This window comes from Ascaphus truei, chromosome 9, assembly GCF_040206685.1.
Source record: "Ascaphus truei isolate aAscTru1 chromosome 9, aAscTru1.hap1, whole genome shotgun sequence".
NCBI classification, from domain to species: Eukaryota; Metazoa; Chordata; class Amphibia; order Anura; family Ascaphidae; genus Ascaphus; species Ascaphus truei.
Genome location: NC_134491.1, coordinates 25,818,084 through 25,842,921, shown reverse-complemented (window position 1 = coordinate 25,842,921; position 24,838 = coordinate 25,818,084). Strand labels below are relative to the sequence as shown.

The 24,838-nt window shown below is 51.7% G+C and overlaps 1 protein-coding gene across 4 annotated transcripts in view; it reads left to right on the top strand.

The window, feature by feature from the left end:
• Positions 1-24,838, top strand: part of NAV1 (neuron navigator 1) — an 88,643-nt gene that overhangs the window by 6,707 nt on the left and 57,098 nt on the right. For 3 of the 4 annotated variants that reach the window (XM_075613959.1, XM_075613957.1, XM_075613958.1), the window contains exons 2-3: positions 3,852-3,954; positions 4,406-4,750. In XM_075613959.1, coding sequence (XP_075470074.1) covers positions 3,852-3,954; positions 4,406-4,750 — 448 coding nt within the window. Of the gene's footprint in view, positions 1-3,851; positions 3,955-4,405; positions 4,751-9,336; positions 9,424-24,838 lie in introns of those variants that run through there. The other variant, XM_075613960.1, reaches the window with a different exon arrangement.

Genomic DNA, 24,838 nt, shown 5'->3' with positions numbered 1-24,838 from the left:
GGTGAGAAATGTGCAGTCTTCAATGCCTGTTTCTTGTTAGCTAAGATAAAGTCAATTTCACTCTTGATTCCATTGGGTTCGCTCCATGCCCATTTTCTATTTAGATTCATTTTGAATAATGAATTAATGAAATAATTTGCAGACGTTTTCACATTCCTATTTCTGTAACCATAAGTATCAACTAATGCTTCATGTTTCTGCTGGGAACTTTGCAATGAAATCTCCCAGAAGGATTTTGAGGGGACAATTTCCTTTGTTGTTAAGTTGATTGTTTTGATGGTAGACGTCTTCTATTTCATTGTCTACGTCAGGAATGCGCAAACTGGGGGCTGCGCCCCCCAGGGGGGAGCAAGATTATCTGGGGGGGGGGAGGAGGTGGGCACAGCGCTTACAGAAGCCCCGCGCTGATCCCGAAGGCATTTAAATTTGAATTCTGGGGGAGCGACGAAGGCCTCTCTAAGGTCCCTTACCTTGGCTCAGATGGTTTCTGGCGACGCATCGCCATGGCAATTCCACGGGGTCACGTGATGCCACATTGCCATGACATCGTGAGGTCAGAACGCCGGCGCCAATGTAAAGATGGGGGGGGGGGGTACGAGCAGGGGGGGAGAGCCGGCAGGGGGGCGCAGGGGAGAAAGATTGCGCACCCCTGGTCTATGTGACGTGCTGTTGGTGCATGCACTTGGTTCATTTGAAGCTTGTACCTTGGGTATCTGAAGGATGAGCTTTCATACTCCACTAGGTTGTTCCTCCATCTCTTGTTAATGATGAAGGCTACTCCACTGATTCTTCCATTTTCTTTGCGTCTGCAATCTAATAGGTGTCCGCTTTTGAACCCAATGAGGCCTTCAACTTGTCTTCTTACTTCACATAACATAATATCACTTTAATCTTTTCAAGCTAGCCTTCCAGTTCTTGCAGTGCTGCTTCACTAGAGAGAGTTCAGCAGCTGTACTGTAGATAGCCGGATTAAGGTTTGAATGACAGCTTGTGTTTCACCTCCAGGGATTCTTAACACCCTCTGCATTCGTGCCTTGTTCCTGAACGCTGTCTAGGCTGGGGACAATCCAGCCTCTGGAGGATGAGGGCCATTGCTTTTCTGTATCTTTTATATTTGGGGGTTCAGCCTTTACTTGACATGCATATTTATATATCTATATACTGTATATATACACACACATACTGTATATATATATTTATATGTCTGCGCTGTACATGTGTATACATGTCATGGCGTATTAGTGTGTGTGAGGGGGAGGTTGGCACTGCTGCTACCTGTGCTGTGTAGACATGCCATGGTGTAAGTGTGTGGCGAGGGCGAGGCTGGCACTGCACACTTATAACCTCAGCAGTGAGTTAAGTCTTCCAGCCACAGTGCCATGCATTGCCGATCTATTAAGCTGATTGGCGTTATTACCAAGAGTTCTTTAAGGCAGATGGTTTGCTGTGCCTGACACTGTAAAGTGTATTTACTCTGCCGGGTTGGCAAAATAGCCCACCCTTCTGTGCACATGTGATGGGATGTGAGAGGGGGAGGGGGGGGGGGGCACAGGGGTGGTATATGGCTTTGCAGGTTCTAAATGGCAGTTAAGGAGTTAATGGGGAGAGTGTTCTGGTTCTGCTTGTCTGTCTGCTAGTTAAAGGGTTATCAGAATGTGCGTCATATAAACCCTATTAACCTTATACAAGTCCTATACAAACACCCACAGGACACATGTCCTCAGATTAGACTTCCCCTGCAGGTGATAATGGAGCTGTCCTGTGACCTTGAGAGGCAAAGTCAGGGATGTATGAAGAGCAGAGGACAGAGAGATGGGGAGCAAAACTAAGGGTTTACTGGGTAATTGCCCCTGTATAAGTCCCCTTTACTCCCCCTGCAGTCCTTGTTCCTATAGAACAGGGGTGGGGAACCTTTTTTCTGCCAAGGGCCATTTGGATATTTATAACATAATTCGCGGGCCATACAAAATTATCAACTCGGAGCAAGGGGGGTGAATCGGAGCAGGGGGGGGGGGAAATCGGGGCAAGGGGGAAGCAAGGGAGGCATGGAGCAGACTTTCCACTTGCTCCATGCAGGAAGAGGCGGGCCTCGCTTTGCAAGCTCGGATAGAGCTTGCTGCAGGCCAAAAAAATAATAATCTTGGCAGCGTGCCAACACGCGGCTGCCAATCAGGAGGTGGGAGTGCCAGCACGCGGCTGCCAATCAGGAGAGGGGGAGTGCCAACACGCGGCAGCCAATCAGGAGGTGGGAGTGCCAGCACGCGGCTGCCAATCAGGAGGTGGGAGTGCCAGCACGTGGCTGCCAATCAGGAGAGGGGGAGGTTTTTTTTCCCTTTCTTTGTGCAGGCGCATCGCGAGCGCGCTAAAACCTGTCACCCAGTGGTAACCGGGCGACAGGATTTAGCGAGGGGCACGGCCGTGCAGGGGGCCCGGGCAGCTGGGCCCCCTGACTCACTGGGGCCAGGCCAAATGATTTTGCGGAGTTAGAGATAGAACAATGGTGCTCACAGTGCTGTATGTGTGCTTCTATGGAAGGGGAGAACACTGGGTATTAAGGCATCATAGATTATGTACTCAGTCCATAAAGATGGGGTGGGGGGCACCAGAAAGCCCTGAAGGTTGGGGAAGCAGCCCTAGGGCAACCTCCTTCACCTCATTGGGATAGCCCCCTTTTAAGGTACTCACTCCTTGTAGCCTCCAGAGTCTCCCTTCCAATGCGTGCCGCCGTGAGGTTCAAATGCAGAGATATGGTTGTGTAGCGCACAGCATCCAAAAACGAAGGCAGGTCTGGCGAAAACTTTCTTTATTTGAAGCAAGGCATAAAAAGAGGGACGCTGCGTCCCTCTTTTTATGCCTTGCTTCAAATAAAGAAAGTTTTCGCCAGACCTGCCTTCGTTTTTGGATGCTGTGCGCTACACAACCATATCTCTGCAAATGATTTTGCGGGCCTTATATGGCCCGCAGGCTGGACGTTCCCCACCCCTGCTACAGAAATATCCTTTACCACCCCTATGTCTCCAGTCCCTACAGAAATCCCTGTTACTTCACCAATAGTCTTAGTCCATATAGAAACACCTTTTACTTCCCATATAGCCCAAATCACTATAGAAAGGCACTTAACTTTACCTATAGCCTCAGTCCATATATAAATCCTTTATCTTATTTTCACTGGGCCTCTTCATTATATGAAGTCCCATAAAAACACAAACAAATTCAGCCCGCTCTGGGATCGGGTGCACTATTCTGACCTCATTTAGAGCCGACCTCTTAACGAGCCCTTAATGAGCGAAGTTTGTGAGATTTCTCTTTGGGGATTTGTGGAGTTTCGATTTAAGTTGTAAATGTGCTATATAATGATGATGAGGATCTATATACTGATAATGTACACGCCCCACTGTATAACGATGCTGTCTATCTCTATACACTCATAATGAATATACTGTGCTGTGTAATGTGATGATGAGTATCTATACACTGATAACGAACATACTGCGCTATATAATGAATGATGCTGAGTATCTATACACGTGTAATGAACACACTGATCTTTATAATGATAATGAGTACCTATATACTGATAATGAACACGCTGCGCTGTATAATGATGCTGAGTATCTCTATACACTGATAATGAAAATGCTGCCCTGTATAATAATGCTGAGTATCTCTACACTGCTAATGAACACACTGCTCTGTATAATGATGTTCGGTATCTCTATACACTGATAATAAACTCCCTGCTCTGTTTAACGGCACAATCCCACAACACATTACCTTCTCACATTGGATATGTTGATCTGTGGAATGAAGCTGCAGTATGCTGAGATTCCTGCCTCATGTTTCCCTTGCAGACCCCGAGACTCAGCGGAAACGGACCGTCCAGAATGTTCTGGACTTGAGACAGAACCTGGAGGAGACAATGTCCAGCCTGCGGGGGTCCCAGCTCACACACAGGTGGGTCCCCCTCCTCGCTCCATCATTCTGTCTCCCACCTGAAAAAGATGCTAAATATTAAATGGGCACCCTGAGTGACCAGAAACTTGATCTACAGCTTCATCTCACTCATTGCAGGACTAATTGAGGGCAGTCTCACTCATAGGTGAGCAGTCTCTCTTACTGAAAGACAGTCTGACTCACTGGGAGGCAGTCTCACTCATTGGAGGGCAGTCACACTCTGTAGACGAAAGTCTTACTCATTAAAGGGCTGTCTCACTCAGAAAGCAGTCGTTGAGGGCAGTCTCACTGATTAGGAGGGCAGTTTTACTTATTGGGTGGCAGTCTCGCTTTTTGGGAGGTCAGCACTTGTGTAGAGTCTGTGTCTAAGTTTTCATTTCCATTACACTATAGGACTTTTATAGGGTCTTGTTTTACTGGACAATGAGTGATTCGTCCTGTGTCCCCTCAGCTCCCTGGACATGCCATGTTATGACAGTGACGATGCCAACCCTCGCAGCATCTCCAGTCTATCTAACCGCTCCTCCCCAGTGTCTTGGCGCTACGGGCAGGCTAGCCCGCGGCTGCAGGCGGGTGAGGCTCCCTCCCTTGGTGGGTGCCGCTCAGAGGGGGTTGGCGGAAGCTGGCAGTTCTCCCACACGATGCCGCTCCGAGGGGGGGCACGAATCTGCAGCATTGCGCAACGTCTGGAGATGATGGAGGCGAGTGAACGCGAGATGAAATCCGGCTACGGAAGCGACAGTGACTGCCAGCTGAGCAAGGAGCCTGCGAATGAAGACGATGACATCATCACCAGGTGGGCACTGGTGCTATAGGATAAGTTATATAGTGCTATAGGAGGAGTAAAGTAATTATGTGGAGCAACAGGAGGAGTTATAGGGAGTAGTTATATGGAGCAATAGGTGAGGTTATAGGCAGGGCCGCTTTATACATTAGGCCGACTAGGCACAGTGCCTAGGGCCTACGAACCTTTTAAGGCCTACAATATTTCACTAGAAAAAATACCTAAACAAAGAAAATCACAAAATAAGAGAAAACAGCAAATTTTAATTTAAAATGCCTTCGAAGTATCGATACTTTTAAATATCGAAACAAAAGTATCGATGCCAAATATCGCTAGTATCGAAAGAAACAAGCAAACGATGAAATTAGCATAAAAATGAGTAAAAATATCGGACACGCAGGCCTCTAGAAATAAAAGTGCCAAGGGCCTACGGGGGTCTTAAAACGGCCCTGGTTATAGGAACTGGTTATATGGAGCAATAGAAGAAGCTATCCCTATATATTGTATGGATATTGCTGTTATACGGTGTAATAAGAGGACTTATAGGGAGCGACGATATGGAGCAATAGGAAGAGTTATAAGGGATGGTTATATAGAGGAATAGGAGGAATTATAGAGAGCGGTTGTATGGGGTAAGAGGAGGAGTTATAGGGAGTGATTATATGGAGTAACAGGAGGAGTTATAGAGAACAGTTATATGGAGAAATTGGAGGTGTTAAAGGGAGCGATTATATGGAGAAATAGGAAGAGTTATAGGGAGGAATTATATAAAGTATTAGTAGGAGTTATAAAGAGCAGTTATATTGTGCAATAGTAGGTGTTATAGGGAGCTGTTATATGGAGCATTATAAGGAGTTATAGGAATTGGTTCTACAGTATGGAACAGTAAAAGGATTTATGGGGAGCAGTTATATGGAGCGGTTATATGAGGCAATAGGAGGGTTTATAGGCAGCATTTATATGGAGCAACAGGAGGAGTTATAGAGAGGCATTATATAAACCAGTAGTAGGAGTTATAGGGAACAGTTATATCAAGCAAAAGGAGGCGTTATAGGGAGTGGTTATAAGGACAAACTGGAGGAGTTATGGTCGGGATTACAATATAGGTTAATAGGGGGAGTTATAGAGAGCAGTTACATGGAACACTAGGATTATAGGAAGCAATAAGCGTTCTAGAGAATAGTTATTTGGTGCTATAGGAGGAGTTATAGGGAGCGATTATATGGAATAATAAGAGGAGTTATAGGGAGTGGTTATATGGAGCAATAGGAGGAGTTATAGGGAGTGGTTATATGGAGCAATAGGAGGAGTTATAGGGAGTGGTTATATGGAGCAATAGGAGGAGTTATAGGAGCTATATGGAGCAATAGGAGGAGATATAAGGAGCTGTTATATAGAGCAGTAGGAGTTATATAACGCACTTATAACGTGATATGAAATGTGTCTCTGTGTTATCTTTGCGTCTCTCTGCATCTGAATTGTGACTTGGCTGTAAGATCTGCTGTGAGGGGGGACCCTGGTTCAGAGCTGGGGGAACTACAGACTGCGGGATTTGGGGATTTATCCAGAATACATTGTAAAACGACATCTTGTTTCCTGATGCAGAATGCAAAGTGAAAGATAGTTGTACAGCTTGTAATCATAGGGTGTGAGAAAGCTGTGAATATGATGGTGAAAAGTTTGTGTGAGTGCTCTACAAGTCTCTCTGGCACTAACAGGGTTTAGGAGAGTGTTCTGGCTCTGCAGCTTTCTCTGGCAGTGAAGGAGTTAATGAGGAAGTGTTTAGGCTCTGGTGATATCTGGCAGTGAAGGAGTTAATGAGGAAGTGTTTAGGCTCTGGCGATATCTGGCAGTGAAGAAATGAATGGGGAAGTGTTCTGCTCTGCTGGTCTCTGGTAGTGAAGGGGTTAATGCTGAAGTGTTCATCTATGCAGGTCTCTGGTAGTAAAGGGTTAATGGGGAAGTGTTCAGCTCTGCAGGTCTAAGGATTTTATTATGTAATAGTTGTCTTTCTGGCAGTGAATGGGTTAATGGGGAAGTGTTCAGAGCTGCAGGCCTCTGGTAGTAAATGGGTTAATGGTGACGTGTCCTGCTCTTCAGGTCTAAGGATTTTATTATGTAAGAGTTGTCTCTGACAGTGAAGGGGTTAATGGGGAAGTGTTCTGCAGGTCTCTGGCAGTGAAGGGGTTAATGGGGAATTGTTCTGCAGGTCTCTGGCAGTGAAGGGGTTAATGGGGAAGTGTTCTGGTCACGGACAGTTAAGGATTTTAGTGTGAGAGTTGTTTCTCTGGCAGTGAAGGGGTTAATAGGGAAGTGTTCTGCAGGTCTCTGGCAGTGAAGGGGTTATTGGGGAAGTATTCTGGCCGTTGGCAGTTAAGGATGTTATTGTTTGGGAGTTGTTCCTCTGGCAGTGAAGGGGTTAATGGGTGAGTGGCATGTCTGTGCCGTGCGGGGGGCTAGTGGGGGTTTAGTAATCTCTTGGCTCTGTTCCTGGATGACAGCTGGAGATGCAGAGCAGTTCACATCTGTGTGCTCCGCAGCTCTGCGCAGAGCCCCCCCCCCCCTCGCTGTCTTTTGACTCCTCCCCCCCCCCCCCCCCCCCCCATCACTGAGCAGCGAACAATGAGCAGCGAGACTGTGACAGAGCCGCGTGGGGGGACACAGGAAGGTATTGTGTGACCAGACACACCCCTCCATGTGTGACACGCTGTGTGTGTGTGTGTGTGTGTGCGCGTGACATGCTGTGTGCTCAGTGTGACAATGTGTGTTGTGTATGAGTATGACAATTGGTGCATAACTGTGTCAATGTTGATTTATATAAACTATAGTTCATGTGTGTCTGTCATATTGTGTCTGTGTGTTTGTCTCCCTGTCACATTGTGTCTGTGTCACATTGTCAGTGTGTGTGTCTCTCCGTGACATTGTGACTGTGTCACATTGTCAGTGTGCCTGCCTGTCACATTGTGTATGTCACATTGTCTGGAAGTGTTTGTGTGTCTCACTATGTCCATGTGTCACACTGTGTCTGTATGTCTATGTGTGTGCTGCAGTCCGGCCCGTCTCTCTGGCATGTCAAGGGGCGGGGGTACGTGTGTAGGGGAGGAGAGAGGGGGTGAGCAGTATCTCTGCAGAGCTGGGGGGGTGCAGGCCAGTTACCATGACAACTCCTAAAAGCCCTAATGATGCTACTGAGCCCATTGTATATACGCATGTATACAGACACACAGGTACATACAGAGATACAGATGCAGTGATAATACAGTAGCTGTGTGTAGGCTCTGTACAGGAATAGCAGAGATTGCAATGACAGCTCTATATGGGCTCTGTACAGGAATAGCAGAGATTGCAATGACAGCTCTATGTGGGCTCTGTACAGGAATAGCAGAGGTTGCAATGACAGCTCTATGTGGGCTCTGTACAGGAATAGTAGAGGTTGCAATGACAGCTCTATACAGGAATAGCAGAGATTGCAATGACAGGTTTATATGGGCTCTATACAGGAATAGCAGAGGTTGCAATGACAGCTCTATATGGGCTCTGTACAGGAATAGCAGTGGTTGCAATGACAGCTCTATATGGGCTCTGTACAGGAATAGCAGAGGTTGCAATGACAGCTCTATGTGGGCTCTGTACAGGAATAGCAGAGGTTGCAATGACAGCTCTATACAGGAATAGCAGAGATTGCAATGACAGGTTTATATGGGCTCTATACAGGAATAGCAGATATTGCAATGACAGCTCTATGTGGCTCTGTACAGGAATAGTAGAGATTGCAATGACAGCTCTATACAGGAATAGCAGAGGTTGCAATGACAGGTTTATATGGGCTCTGTACAGGAATAGCAGAGGTTGCAATGACAGCTCTATGTGGGCTCTGTACAGCCAGAGCTGTGTGTAGGCTCTGTACAGGAATAGCAGAGTATGCAATGACAGCTCTATATAAGTTAAATAGAGGAATAGCAGAGGCGGCAGTGAAAGGGTTAGCTCAGTAACCCAGCCTTCAGTGAGTGAGTATACATCCAGCTGTGCAGTCTCAGACAAGGCCTGAGTGAGTCAGTGGCGCTGGGCCTGACCCTACGCATAGTAGGGAGGGTCACTGTAATGCTGACACTGTCCCCACTCACCCCCCACCCCCTCTCTTTTTAGGTAACACACAGGTAATTATGCCGTAATCCCCACTCACTTAAATAAAGTTAATGCTTTGTGAACTGTGCTTTACCCCCCTCTCATGCTCCCCTCAGGAGAATGTCAGCACTAATAATTTGGGCATTTTCAGTCTATAGCAAATCTGATATATATATATATATCTTTACTTCCGACCCTTTTATGTTTCTTGGAGAGGCTGCGTGCATAGCTAAGCACTTTTCACCTCATTCACTGCCAGAAGCATGTGGAGGGGTTAATACTCCTGGGTCATTAAATCCTTCTTTTGTGGATTTTATTGAGAAAACCTTGAAAAAAAAACAGGGAAAAGATTGGGTATTTTTAATGCCTTCTCAAAATATCTCCTGTTGTAGAGCCTATCACTTTAAGAGCAGTGGAGGGGCGGGTTTGGGATAGTGGAGGGGGGCACTCCTTAATTTAGTGGGTTGTGTAGGGTGTAGCCTCCCTGTCAGTTGAAGGATGAGCGTTCTGCAGAGCAGGCCCTTGTACCAGCTGCAGAGAGCCCCACACCTCGTATCCAGGTAAGGGGCAAAGCGCTCACCCCTCTAACGACTCCTCCCCCCTACTGTGAAACCTTATACTTTTAGCCGTTAGCTGTGGGGAGGAGACTCCATTTAAAGCTCCCGCTCGCCCTATGGCCATGTGTTAACCCTGACACTGCCAGAGTGGAGCAGACAATGCATTATATTGGAAAACAATAACACCCAGGGCTGTATTTTAACAGTTAACCGAAATAATAACACTCAGAGCGCTATAATACCACACAGAGCAATATAATACAGTGATAGGTGCAGGACACTGTATAAACTTTAGGGACGTTTCACCCTGTTACATATCAACCCCATTCAGTGTTGGGGGCCAGCAATGTTTTGGGGGCTCTGGGACTGAAGGGGTTAACTTTGACCCCTCATTACAACACTGCTTGTGTCTCTGTTAGTGCCCCCTTGTCTGTGTCTCCCACTGCCCCTTCTCTGCAGGCAATAACAGGCAGTTGGGGTCACTGCAGGAATGGTCACAAAACTCTGACAGTTGTCAACTAAGATCTCCATGTCGCACAACAGAGGTTAGTTCCCGATGGTTACACAACTGTTGCAAGGCTCTTCAGCAGTGAACAGATTAGTACCCAGCCCCTCTGTGCTTTTCCGATAAGAGCCCCGGACAGGGTTTGCATGAAAACCACTGCCCCAAAGATTTAGCGATGACAATCAGCCAGGCGCACAGGAAACCTCAGTCATACAGAAGCCACTGTCAGACATGAAGGGGAATTCAATGCGGTGTATAACTGTACCGAGTATGACTTCAAGCTGCATCATTATATAGCATGGCATGTTCATTACCAGTGTGTAAATACTCCATGTCAGCATGTTTATTATCAGTGTATGGATACCCAGTGTCATTATACACTGTGGCGGGTTCATTAGCCGTGTATAGATGCTGGTCAGAATTATAGAGTGCAGCATGTTCCTTATCAGTGTATAGAGATACTCTGCAACATTATACAGCACAGCGTGTTCATTATTAGTGTATAGTGATACTCTGCAACATTATACAGCACAGCGTGTTCATTATTAGTGTATAGATATACTTGGCAACATCATGCAGCACAGCGTGTTCATTATCAGTGTTGAAGGGTGTGTCTGGCAGTTGAGGGGTTACCGCTCTGGATGCAGGAAGGAATTTAACTGCATGTTGTTAAACCTGCTGGTTGTGTGTGGTGTTTATCCAGATGTCTGAGCGTGTGTGTGAGGGTCTGTGTGCGTCTATATGTACATGTCTGTGTATATAATATATATATGTGCATGTCTGTGTGTGTATATGTAAAATATAAATAGAAGTGCGCTAACAGGATGGCCTCCAGCAAATGCAAAATGTTCAGATGTATGTGTGGTGAGTAGAAAGGCTCTGCTGTTACTCCATTGGGGGTACTTCTGTACTTTCTATAGTGAGATACTGGTTGCTGCAGAAACAAAAGTGCAAGACAGGGAATTATGGTGAAGTACTGCACCGACACACTTTATTCGAGCAAATACCCGGTATGTACCTGGCAGATACCTGGAATGCGCCACTCCTGACCTCTGACAAGCCCGTTGCATTTGCCTTCCCAGCCTGGGTTCATGCCTGGCTGATGGGCGGCTGATCTGTTAAATGATAATGATTAGGATTTAATAGGCTGCAATGCTTCGCATCTCTACCAGATGGCATAAATTCATGAATTGTAATGCAGTTTATATATATATACTGTGCAGTATTGCAGCCAGAGGGAATAAAATGCTTCAATCCCTGCTTGGAAAATAACTCAATGCACTCGGGCAGAAAACAGTCACAAACCTCAATACACCCGGGTATACCCGAATTCGTGGGACTAGCCAAGCTCGAATAAAGTGTGTCGCCAGTGTATACTGTAGTGCCGACGATTATTCTAAAACAAACCTGGAGCAATCTCCAAAAAGACCCAGGTACATGCTGGGTACTGTATATGCTGGGTATACATGCTGCAACATTTCACACATTTCTGCAGACAGACTAATGGCCCATCAGATTAACAGCGGAGGTCAAGGGCAGTCCCATTCAAACTGAATGGGACTGCCAGGAAGCCCTGCTGTGTTAATCCGATGGGCCATTAGCCTCTGCAGAAATGTCACTGAAATGTACCCAGCATGTACCTGGCTAGTTTAAGGCAAGTGTTAGAATACTAGTTGGCTCTTCTGTATGTATTGTATACATAATTCCAGTGGAATTACATGTCAGGGCTTCTCTGTAAGAAGTAGGTCCCTCCCTGTAGGCCTGGGCTCTTTATTCAGGTGTCCCAATGGTCACCAGTTTCCTTGCAGCCTCCGTGACAGTAACCTTCGCTCAGCGTGGTTTGTGGATGTCACCGTGGGGACTTAAGCGGAGATGAGACTGGAAAAAAGACTCGCTTTATGCGCTTTGCGGCTCTACTTCCGCATCGTCAGGAGAACTGAAATGGCGCTGAGCAAAGCCGGGACTGACACTGGCGCAGAGGCTGCCGCCAGGAAAGTGCCGACCATCGGGAGACCCACATGTACGGACAAGGATCGAGTTATTACAGATATACCCTACAAAGTCACTCTGTTGGGAGTGCATGGTTTAACTTTTTAATATTCTGTAACCCCCCCCCCCCCCCACCCCACCAGGTTTAGAGGCAGAACATCGCAGGTAAGTGAAGAAAAAGGTTTATGTAGGAAAAAGACAACGTTTCGGTCCCTTACTTCCGGATCTGGGTGACGGCGGTGTAATCTCATCACTTACCTGCAATGTGCTGCCTCTTCACTTATTCTAAACCTTGCTTTTGGTAATTTTAGGTTACTATTGCGAAGCGTACCCTTGCCCTTACATGCCAATGCTTAGTACTGGTGTGCCTACTGTTTGTATATATACTACACACACTACTATATACACATACTTGTGTGCCTGTATAATAACTTTATTTCATGTAGTGCTTTTCTCCCAATGGGACTCAAAGCATTTCACAATTATATCATAGTTGGCAGAACAGAGCATTGTACATAGGAATGCTACAGGCACAGTCCCTGCCCAGGTGAGCTTACAATCTATGGGTTTTGTTGCCTGAGGCACAGGGAGATAAAGTAACGTACCCCAGGTCACAGGGAGCTGACACCAGGATTTGAATCGGGTCCCCCTGCTTCAGACTCGGTGCCCTTGGTTTCAGAGTCAGTGTCTTTACCAGGTTTGCCACCTTCTACTGCAGGCTAACCCGAAGATAACCGTTTTATATTTAGCTCTTACTGTTGGCGGCGGCGGCAGCATCGTTTCCCGGCGTCCTTCTGACATCCTCCCGGCATCTCAACCCCGCATCTGCTGTCAATGTGGCTGCGCACCGCCAAATGGTGCCGCATTGCCATGACAACGGGACACCACGTGATGTCCCAACGTCACGCGGTGTCAAGTTGCCATGACAATGGCACGCCTTTGTGGCGCCAATGCGTCATGTGACATCACATTGTCATGGCAACGCAGCACTACGTGACGTCCCCATTGTCATGGTAACGAGACGCCATTTGACGCTGCACATCCATATTGACAACAGTTGCAGAGGGAGATGCCGGAGGATTCTGGGAGACACCGCCGGTGAACGCCGCCATCCTCAGGTTTACAAGGTAAACCCGTAGCCCAGAGATACGTGGCCAAAACCCATACACTCCGGGTCAAACCGGAGTGGGGGCAACCCAGGCCTTTAATCAGTGTGTGTGTTCCATTTGACCTTGTAAACATGTCATTGTCATCCTGTCCCTTGACTGCTACAGGAAGGTATTACATAGCTGACTGCTCTCTTCACCATCTCTGTATATATCTATTGATACAGGTTGGTGTGTATGTATATTATATATAGTAAACTGATACACGCCGCTCTGCCTTATAATACAGGATCCCAGGCTGCTCTGCCTATAATATAGGGACCCTCAGCTGCTCTGCCTATACTATAGGGACCCTCAGCTGCTCTGCTTATAATATAGGGACCCTCAGCTGCTCTGCTTATAATACAGGGCCCCAGGCTGCTCTGCCTATAATATAGGGACCCTCAGCTGCTCTGCCTATACTATAGGGACCCTCAGCTGCTCTGCTTATAATATAGGGACCCTCAGCTGCTCTGCTTATAATACAGGATCCCAGGCTGCTCTGCCTATAATATAGGGACCCTCAGCTGCTCTGCCAATACTATAGGGACCCTCAGCTGCTCTGCTTATAATATAGGGACCCTCAGCTGCTCTGCTTATAATACAGGGACCCAGGCTGCTCTGCCTATAATATAGGGACCCTCAGCTGCTCTGCCTATAATACAGGGCCCCAGGCTGCTCTGCCTATAATACAGGGCCCCAGGCTGCTCTGCCTATAATACAGGGCCCCAGGCTGCTCTGCCTATAATACAGGGCCCCGGCTGCTCTGCCTATAATACAGGGCCCCAGGCAGCTCTGCCAATAATAAAGGCCACAGACTGCATTACCCCCCCCCCCCCCCTCCCCTCTCCCCTCTCCCGTCTCCCGTCTCCCCTTCCTGCTCTGCAGTAGGTTGAGGTATCTGTACTAGTCACAGTGCACTTCTCCTGCATTTGAACTTCAAAGTGCGGGATTGTCAGTGGGGTCAGCTCATTGCTAATAGGATTAACGGACACATTGTGAGACCCCTGGTGGGAGAGGGGGTTGGAGAGGAGAGGGGGAGTTACCTTTGAAACACATGGGAAAATCCCTTTGATAGGAACCATCCCCTGTACGATCAGTACAAATCCCTTTTCTGTAACCCCTGGCTCACTGCAGTAGGTACATACACATAGACACACACCGTGTATATAAATGTGTGTATTTATTAATTCCATAGAACACCAAAGTATCCTGACATTTCAGTCCCCAGATGGACCTACTTCCCCCTGCCGGTGCCTGTATTGGGTGTATTTAATATACACTTACCCTTCCTTCTGTGTGCAGTTCTCTACTTACCTGCACAGCTATCAGCCCCCAAGGGCTTTTTTTTCAGGAGAGTGCAGCCATTTTGTGTGGGTGTGTATATGTATATATATATATATATTTATTTATTTATTTACATGTCTTAGACGGGCCTGCAACCCTCCCCTTCACCATTATCACCCAGCACACAGTGTTTCCACTGCAGCAAGGTATTCTGGGAAATTACATGCAAATGAGCACACAGCGCCACCTTTTTCTTCAAAACCATATAACATGGTCCCTTGTAAGCTCATGCTTGCTGCATGGTCACAGCTTTGAGCACAGCCTGGGTCACGATGCATAGCCAGTAAACCCACCCACAGACAGCCGTTTCGACCTTAATGGGTCTCATCAGTGTGGGGTTGGTTATACTGCCTTTGCAAAATGAAGCTTAGTATAGGTTTCACTACACTTGTCCCAGAATCCCTTGCTGCAGTGGAAGTGCTGTGTGCTGGGTGTTAATGGTGAAAGGCGGGGTTGCAGACCTGTCTAAGGCTGCGTCCAGGGTGAATGGAGGCGCGCTGAGGCTGAGGGAAAGCGGGTGCTTTCCCTGGTCTTAGACCGCACGCCGTCCGGGGGCGTGTCGGGGGGGAGGGGGCCTGTGACTCACGGAGCTGGTTCGCCTTCATTGGGCGAACCACTCACGTGACCGGCCCTGCGCTCCCTTGAGCGCTTGAATGTTAAATTTTGCTAAGACTTACGCTTCCGCACGCTTGCGGAAGCGTAAGCAAGCCCTTGCTAAAGCCGCTCTCATTGCGGCTGCAGGGGCTCAGTGCCGAGCAGCAGCGCGCCTCAGCATGGGTCAGCGCTCATGCCCGAGGCCTAAGACATGTGAATGTGCTCATGGCGAGCAATACTGCACCCCTCCTCGTCCTCTCTCTCCCCTTATCCTTAACCCTCCCACCCCCTTCATCCTCTCTCATCCCCCCTCCCTTCATCCTCTCTCACCCCCCCTCCCTTCATCCTCTCATCCCCCTCCCTTCATCCCCCCTCCCTTCATCCTCTCTCATCCCCCCTCCCTTCATCCCCCCTTCCTTCATCCTTTCTCATCCCCCTCACTTCATCCTCTCTCCCCCCCCGTCCCTTCATCCTCTCTCACCCCCCTCCCTTCATCCTCTCTCATCCCACTCCCTTCATCCTCTCTCATCCCCCCCTCCCTTCATCCTCTCTCATCCCCCCTCCCTTCATCCTCTCTCATCCCCCCTCCCGTCATCCTCTCTCATCCCCCCCTCCCTTCATCCTCTCATCCCCCCTCCCTTCATCCTCTCTCATCCCCCCTCCCTTCATCCTCTCTCATCCCCCCATCCCTTCATCCTCTCTCATCCCCCCTCCCTTCATCCTCTCTCATCCCCCCCTCCCTTTATCCTCTCTCATCCCCTCCTCCCTCCAGCCTCTCTCATCCCCCCTCCCTTCATCCTCTCTCACCCCCCTCCCTTCATCCTCTCTCATCCCCCCTCCCTTCATCCTCTCTCATCCCCCCTCCCTTCATCCTCTCTCATCCCCCTCCCTTCATCCTCTCTCATCCCCCCTCCCTTCATCCTCTCTCATCCCCCCTCCCTTCATCCTCTCTCATCCCCCCTCCCTTCATCCTCTCTCACCCTCCCCTCCCTTCATCCTCTCCTCCCTTCATCCTCTCTCATCCCCCCTCCCTTCATCCTCTCTCATCCCCCCTCCCTTCATCCTCTCTCATCCCCCCTCCCTTCATCCTCTCTCATCCCCCCCTCCCTTCATCCTCTCTCATCCCCCCTCCCCTCATCCCCTCTCATCCCCCCTCCCTTCATTCTCTCTCATCCCCCCCTCCCTTCATCCTCTCTCATCCTCCCCTCCCTTCATCCTCTCCTCCCTTCATCCTCTCACCCCCTCCCTTCATCCTCTCTCACCAACCCTTCCCTTCATCCTCTCTCACCCCCCCTTCCCTTCATCCTCTCTCACCCCCCCTTCCCTTCATCCTCTCTCATCCCCCCATTCCCTTCATCCTCTCTCATCCCCCCTCCCTTCATCCTCTCTCATCCCCCCTCCCTTCATCCTCTCTCATCCCCCCTCCCTTCATCCTCTCTCATCCCCCCTCCCTTCATCCTCTCTCATCCCCCCTCTCTTCATCCTCTCTCATCCCCCCTCCCTTCATCCTCTCTCATCCTCCCCTCCCTTCATCCTCTTCTCCCTTCATCCTCTCTCATCCCCCCTCTCTTCATCCTCTCTCATCCCCTCCTCCCTCCAGCCTCTCTCATCCCCCCTCCCTTCATCCTCTCTCACCCCCCTCCCTTCATCCTCTCTCATCCCCCCTCCCTTCATCCTCTCTCATCCCCCCTCCCTTCATCCTCTCTCATCTCCCCCTCTCCCTTCATCCTCTTTCATCCCCCCTCCATGTCATTATCACCCCCACTTGACAGCCAGAGAAGACACACGCACACAAAACAGTACAAGTACAAATAGACACCACACCAGGGCAAAACAGAACAAACAGACACAGGCCCCAGCCTCACCTCGCTCTGCTCCATGCTTTTCCTCTGCTCTTTGGAGCTACTCCCAGGATCCTGCCACCTCCTCCTGATTGGCTGCATTACATAGCAGCAGCCAATCAGGATGGAGGAAACTGCCCAGCCGCCTAGCAGCAACAGCCCTGCTCTCTCCCTTGTCAGGGGAAATCCCACGATTGGTTACTACTGTAAGTCCAGAGAGGTAATACCGGCATACACATAATGTCCGGTATCTGTCATTTTTTACCGGACAGAGTAACCAAATATACCGGACGCCTGGCACCCCTAATTGGGAGCTCAGAGTTCAGATGCAGCGCTATGGTTGGTTGCGCTGCTGCGAGAATGTGCTGGTCAGCCGTGTACCATGCCATGACAGTCCGCAGTGTAATGGTCCATCGGGATTAACACAGTGGGGGTCCCAGCGTCTGAATGGAACGCGCCTGCAGGAGGTCGGGAGCTGTACACTGACAGGATGGTTTCTCAGGGCCCATATTAAATGACACGGACATATAGGGCTCTTCCCCCCCGGTCACTCTCCTCTTCCCCCCCGGTCACTCTCCTCTTCCCCCCCCCGGTCACTCTCCTCTTCCTCCCCCCGGTCACTCTCCTCTTCCTCCCCCCGGTCACTCTCCTTTTCCTCCCCCCGGTCACTCACCTCTTCCCCCCCCCTCAGTCACTCTCCTCTCCCCCCCCTCCTGGTCACTCTCCTCCCCCCCCCCCTCCCGGTCACTCTCCTCTCCCCACCCCTCCCGGTCACTCTCCTCTCCCCACCCCTCCCGGTCACTCTCCTCCCCCCCCCCTCCCGGTCACTCTCCTCTCCCCACCCCTCCCGGTCACTCTCCTCTCCCCACCCCTCCCGGTCACTCTCCTCTTCCCCCCTCTCCCGGTCACTCTCCTCTCCCCCCTCCCGTTCACTCTCCTCTTCCCCCCCCTCCCATTCTCTCTCCTCTTCACCCCCCCCCGGTCACTCTCCTCTTCCCCCCCGGTCACTCTCCTCTTCCCCCCCCGGTCACTCTCCTCTTCCCCCCCCGGTCACTCTCCTCTTCCCCCCCCCCCCGGTCACTCTCCTCTCCCCCCCCCCCGGTCACTCTCCTCTTCCCCCCCCCGGTCACTCTCCTCTTCCCCCCCCGGTCACTCTCCTCTTCCCCCCCCCCCCCCGGTCACTCTCCTCTTCCCCCCCCCCCGGTCACTCTCCTCTTCCCCCCCCCCCCGGTCACTCTCCTCTTCCCCCCCCCCCCCCGGTCACTCTCCTCTTCCCCCCCATCACTCTCCTCTTCCCCCCCCCGGTCACTCTCCACTTCCCCCCCCCCCCGGTCACTCTCCTCTTCCCCCCCATCACTCTCCTCTTCCCTCCCCCCCCGGTCACTGTCCACTTCCCCCCCCCCCCGGTCACTCTCCTCTTCCCCCCCCCCGGTCACTCTGCTCTTCCCCCCCCCCTGGTCACTCTCCTCTTCCCCCCCCTGGTCACTCTCCTCTTCCCCCCTCCGGTCACTCTCCTCTTCCCCCCTCCGGTCACTCTCCTCTCCCCCCCCATCACTCTCCTCTTCCCCCCCCCCGTCACTCTCCTCTTCCCCCCCCAGTCACTCTCCTCTCCCCCCCCCCCACCCCGGTCACTCTCCTCTTCCCCCCCGGTCACTCTTCTCTTCCCCCCCCCCCGGTCACTCTCCTCTTCCCCCCCCCGTCACTCTCCTCTCCCCCCCCGGTCACTCTCCTCTTCCCCCCCCAGTCACTCTCCTCTTCCCCCCCCAGTCACTCTCCTCTTCCCCCCCCAGTCACTCTCCTCTCCCCCCCCCCACCACGGTCACTCTCCTCTCCCCCCCCCATCCCAGTCACTCTCCTCTTCCCTCCCCCCCCCCCGGTTACTCTCCTCTTTCCTCCCCCCCCCCGGTCACTCGCCTCTTCCCCCCGTCACTCTCCTCTTCTCCCCCCCCCGTGACTCTCCTCTTCCCTCCCCACCCCCCCCCCCCCCCGGGTCACTCTCATCTTCTTCCCCCCCCCGGTCACTCTCCACTTCCCCCCCCGGTCACTCTCCTCTTCCCCCCCATCACTCTCCTCTTCCCTCCCCCCCCGGTCACTCTCCACTTCCCCCCCCCCCGGTCACTCTCCTCTTCCCCCCCCCCGGTCACTCTGCTCTTCCCCCCCCCCTGGTCACTCTCCTCTTCCCCCCCCTGGTCACTCTCCTCTTCCCCCCTCCGGTCACTCTCCTCTTCCCCCCTCCGGTCACTCTCCTCTCCCCCCCCCCATCACTCTCCTCTTCCCCCCCCCCCGTCACTCTCCTCTTCCCCCCCCCAGTCACTCTCCTCTCCCCCCCCCCACCCCGGTCACTCTCCTCTTCCCCCCCGGTCACTCTCCTCTTCCCCCCCCCCCCGGTCACTCTCCTCTTCCCCCCCCCCGTCACTCTCCTCTCCCCCCCCGGTCACTCTCCTCTTCCCCCCCCAGTCACTCTCCTCTTCCCCCCCCAGTCACACTCCTCTTCCCCCCCCAGTCACTCTCCTCTCCCCCCCCCCCACCACGGTCACTCTCCTCTCCCCCCCCCATCCCAGTCACTCTCCTCTTCCCTCCCCCCCCCGGTTACTCTCCTCTTTCCTCCCCCCCCGGTCACTCGCCTCTTCCCCCCGTCACTCTCCTCTTCTCCCCCCCCCGTGACTCTCCTCTTCCCTCCCCACCCCCCCCCCCCCCCGGGTCACTCTCATCTTCTCCCCCCCCCCCATCACTCTCCTCTTCTCCCCCCCCCACGTCACTCTCCTCTTCTCCCCCCCCCGTCACTCTCCTCTTCTCCCCCCCCCACATCACTCTCCTCTTCCCTCCCCACCCCCCCCCCGGTCACTCCTCTTCCCTCTCCCCCTCCGGTCACTCTCCTCTTCCCTCCCCCCCCCCCGGTCACTCTTCCCTCCCCCCCCGGTCACTCTCCTCTTCCCTCCCCCCCGGTCACTCTCCTCTTCCCCCCCCCCGTCACTCTCCTCTTCCCCCCCCCCGGTCACTCTCCTCTTCCCCCCCCCGGTCACTCTCCTCTTCCCCCCCCCCCCCCGGTCACTCTCCTCTTCCCCCCCCCGGTCACTCTTCCCCCCCCCCCGGTCACTCTCCTCTTCCCTCCCCCCCGGTCACTCTCCTCTTCCCTCCCCCCCGGTCACTCTCCTCTTCTCCCCCCCCCCCCCGTCACTCTCCTCTTCCTCCCCCCCCCCCCAGTCACTCTCCTCTTTCCCTGTCACTCTCCTCCCCCTTCCCCCCTTACTTTCCTTCACACTTCCCCCCTCCCCACTCTGCCTGTGCTGTGTATAGGTGTGATGCGGGTAGTGGTGTGTGTGTGTGTGTGTGTGTGTGTGTGTGTGTGTGTGTGTCTGTCGCTCTCTCACTCTCTCACTTCCTGATTTTAATTCCACTTTTATTTATGGCTTGTTATAAGATTTGTGAGAAGAAGTGATTGCGGGGGCGGGGGCGGCTGTGACAAAAGGGGCCTGTGGCCCATTATAATTGGAATTGGGTCTGGATCACTGACTGTCTGCAGCCTTCCGGCAGTGAAGAGATTAGTGGGGGTTAAGTGTTAAGGTGTTTAATGTCAGTCTCACCTAGGAGCAAAGTGAACTAATGACAGTGACATGTTTAATGGGTTAAAGGGTCAGACACTGAGAGGGTTTTATGATGTTTGTTAACAGGTCCATAAGAGTTTAGCACATGTAGCTGGGGAGTGAGATGACAGAAGTAAAGTTTTTTTTTAGTGAGTGTTTAACATGTCACGGGACCCCTGCGGGCAACGTGTGCCATGCGTGTGCCATGCGTGTCAGGGCCTCTCAGCCCTGTTTCCCCAGACTCCCTCTCACCCCCTTCATGAAGAAACCTTTTGAATAGGGGTTTAATAGGATTTCCCTTTTATGGGATTACCCCATTGTCCATGTAAATGGTGAGCTCATCCCGGTTAGGCCCAGCTCCACATACCAGCAGATTAGGCAGCAAAGTGACAGCGCTCAGCCACTTAATGTCCTTTCTGTCATTTACTTTAGAATTTAAAATGTTTCTTCTCTTAAAGAGACAGTCCGCATGGCACTTTAAAACATACCTTTTTGTTTTAATATACAGTATGCAGCCTTTGATAACCTTTATTGAAAACGAATTACTTTAGCTGCCGATCGATTTGTTCTCCGTAATCGATCAGCAAAGATCCTGCTTCGCGGGGTTCACTAAATGACTTCCACCCAATCCTCCAGTCAGTGCAACTCAGCAGCTACAATGTATTCTTGTATTACTAAGGTAAAATAATCTATTGTTACAGTTTGCAGCTCAAACTGCTGGGAATATTGGCAACAAATGATCACAAACAGGAAAGTGTTACAAAGATCTTGCACTGCTGGGGAGGTGTGCTAAAGCCCGCTATAGAAATCAATAGATGCTCCGTATTTTAAAAATGGCATTAAGAGTCGAATTTAGAAAACAAAATGTAGTTAGTATTATCTAATACTACAGATTTATTTAAAACACACATTGGTATTACATGGATTTCTTCTTTAAGATGTTTAGAAAAAATAATGATACTAAGTATCTATACGATGAGAATTAAAACAGCGCTGTATAATGATGCTGAGTATCTCTACACACTGATAATGTTCATTATCAATGTATAGATACACTCCATCATTATACAGCGCGGTGCGTTTATTATCACTGTGTATAGATACTTAGCATTATTATAGAGTGCTACATGTTCATGCTGAACTGTATATTAATACTGAGTATCTATGCACCCATAATGAACACTACACTTTATTGTGACACTGAGTATCGTTTATACCTTTCTAATATGAGCTCAGACACCGTATCCTTGCTTGGTATGTTTTTTGCTTTCTCTGAGTTACATTGTGAGCAGTCATACTCAGCACTATTTTCCATGGCTGAGCCTGTACAAGCGTGGGTGGGTGGGCAGGAGCAGAGAGGTGTCACAGGGGGGAGGGGTCTGTGGCATGTTATCGGGGTGTTTAATAGGGGGATGCAGATGGTGCAGTGTGACCCTCTCCCTCTCCACGAGGCTGCCGCGAGGATAATTGCAGTGTGCGGGATTCTGAAAGAAAACATCAGGGCCATTTACAGACCCCAAGGAAGCGGGTGGACAGGGGGCCGGGGAAGGGTTTAACCCATTTCCTGCTGGACCGGACTATAAGCCAAAGAATATACTTTGGAAGAGAATGTGTTCCATAGCCAAGTGCTCTCATTGTACTGCTTCAGTCCCTTCTGTGTCTCTGTGTCACCCTGTGGGGGAGGGACAGACTATGTCCCTCAGGACCCTTCTGTCTATCCCCCTGTGGAGGGAGGGAGAGACTCCATATCCCACAGGTCCCTTCTGTCTCTCACCCTGCGAGGGGAGGGCAGACTCCATATCCCACAGGTCCCTTCTGTCTCTCACCCTGCGAGGGGAGGGACAGACTCCATATCCCACAGGTCCCTTCTGTCTCTCACCCTGCGAGGGGAGGGACAGACTCCATATCCCACAGGTCCCTTCTGTCTCTCACCCTGCGAGGGGAGGGACAAACTCCATATCCCACAGGTCCCTTCTGTCTCTCACCCTGCGAGGGGAGGGACAGACTCCATATCCCACAGGACCCTTCTGTCTCTCACCCTGCGAGGGGAGGGACAGACTCCATATCCCAGAAGTTCCTTGCCCTGTGTCACCATGCAAAGCAGGGACAGACTCCGTGTCCCACAGGTCCTTAGGTCTGTGTCACCCTGCAATGGAAGGACAAACTCCATGGCCCACACACAGGTCCCTTCTGTCTGTGTAAGCCTGCAGGGGGAGGGAACAGACTCCATGTCCCATAGGTCCCTCGGTCTGTGTAACCCTGCAGGGGGAGGGAACAGACTCCATGTCCCATAGGTCCCTCGGTCTGTGTAACCCTGCAGAGGAGGGAAAGGCAGTCATCGGTTAAAAAAGCTGTGACATCCTCTCCCCTTACAATAGGTTGCCATGTAGTATGATGTCATCAGCTCTTAATTACCTCACCAGCTTGACCCACCCTTCCCACAATCCCCCAGGTTGGCGAATTCAGCAGCTGGCTGGACAGCTGGCCCTGATACAGCCGGGAAGCTGATATTCCAATTAACCGGTCATGTGACACCCCCCAGGTGGAAGTGACGAGAAGGGGGGACCCGCCTTACTTTCTTAAGCCCCTAACCCCTGACACGAAGCTGCAGAGCTGCCATCTGCAGTATGTTCAGCTATATATATATATTTACTCCCTGTTTTTGCACACTTATATTTTATACAGTATAATGTCTAGGGGATAGATGGGGGTAGAGATGTGTGTGTGTGTGTGTCTCTGTCGCTCTCTCTCACTTCCTGATTTTAATTCCACTTTTATTCATGGCTTGTTATAAGATTTCTGAGAAGTGATTGGGGGGAAAGGGGGGGTCTGCAACATTTTTGCTTCCCTGTGACAAAAGCCCCCCCCCCCCCCCCCCGGTCACTCTCCTCTCTTCCCTCCCCCCCCCCAGTCATTCTCTCTCTCCCCCCCCCGGTCACTCCTCTCTCTCCCCCCCCCCCCCCCCCGGTCACTCCTCTTTCCCCCCCCCGGTCACTCCTCTCTCCCCACCCCGGTCACTCCTCTCTCCCCACCCCGGTCACTCCTCTCTCCCCACCCCGGTCACTCATCTCTCCCCACCCCAGTCACTCCTCTCTCCCCACCCCGGTCACTCCTCTCTCCCCACCCCGGTCACTTCCCTCTCCCCACCCCGGTCACTCCCCTCTCCCCACCCCGGTCACTCCCCTCTCCCCACCCCGGTCACTCTCCTCTCCCCACCCCGGTCACTCTCCTCTCCCCACCCCGGTCACTCTCCTCTCCCCACCCCGGTCACTCTCCTCTCCCCACCCCGGTCACTCTCCTCTCTCCACCCCGGTCACTCTCCTCTCCCCACCCCGGTCACTCTCCTCTCTCTCTCCCCCCGTCACTCTCCTCTCTCTCCCCCCCGTCACTCTCCTCTCTCCCCTCCCTCCCCCTCCGTCACTCTCCTCTTTCCCCCCCCCGTCACTCCTCTCTCCCCCACCCCTGTCACTCTGCTCTCTCCCCCTGTCACTCTCCTCTCCCCCCCCCGTCACTCTCCTCTCTCTCCCCCCCCCGTCACTCTCCTCTCTCTCCCCCACGTCACTCTCCTCTCTCTCCCCCCCGTCACTCTCCTCTCTCTCCCCCCGTCACTCTCCTCTCTCTCCCCCCCGTCACTCTCCTCTCTCTCCCCCCCGTCACTCTCCTCTCTCTCTCCCCCCCCCGTCACTCTCCTCTCTCTCCCCCCCCCGGTCACTCTCCTCTCTCTCCCCCCCCCCCGGTCACTCTCCTCTCTTCCCCCCCGGTCACTCTCCTCTCTTCCCCCCCGGTCACTCTCCTCACCTCCCCCCCCTGGTCACTCTCCTCTCTCTCTCCCCCCCCCCCTGGTCACTCTCCTCTCTCTCCCCCCCCCCTGGTCACTCTCCTCTCCTCTCCCCCCCCCTGGTCACTCTCCTCTCCCCCCCCCTGGTCACACTCCTCTCCCCCCCCCCCTGGTCACACTCCTCTCCCCCCCCCCTGGTCACACTCCTCCCCCCCCCCTGGTCACTCTCCTCTCCCCCCCCTGGTCACTCTCCTCTCCCCCCCCATGTCACTCTCCTCTCCCCCCCCTGGTCATTCTCCTCTCTCTCTCCCCCCCCCCCTGGTCACTCTCCTCTCCCCCCTGGTTTCCCTCTCTCCCTCTCTCCCTCTCTCCCTGTGCTGTTTATACATGTGATGGGGGTAGAGGTGTGTATTGATTAAAGTCAATGGGGCTTTTCATGCGATAGCACGTTATCTGTGCTTATCACACTTACAGAATATGGGCCTATGGCCTGGATTCATCAAATTTTGATAACCGTAGAATGCAAATGTATCTCCAAAAATGGTGCAATACGTCAATGTTGTATCGCCAATAATATTGATATTTTTAGAAACGCTATTAATACTTGTATTAGCTCCACTTTTTTATCACTTATT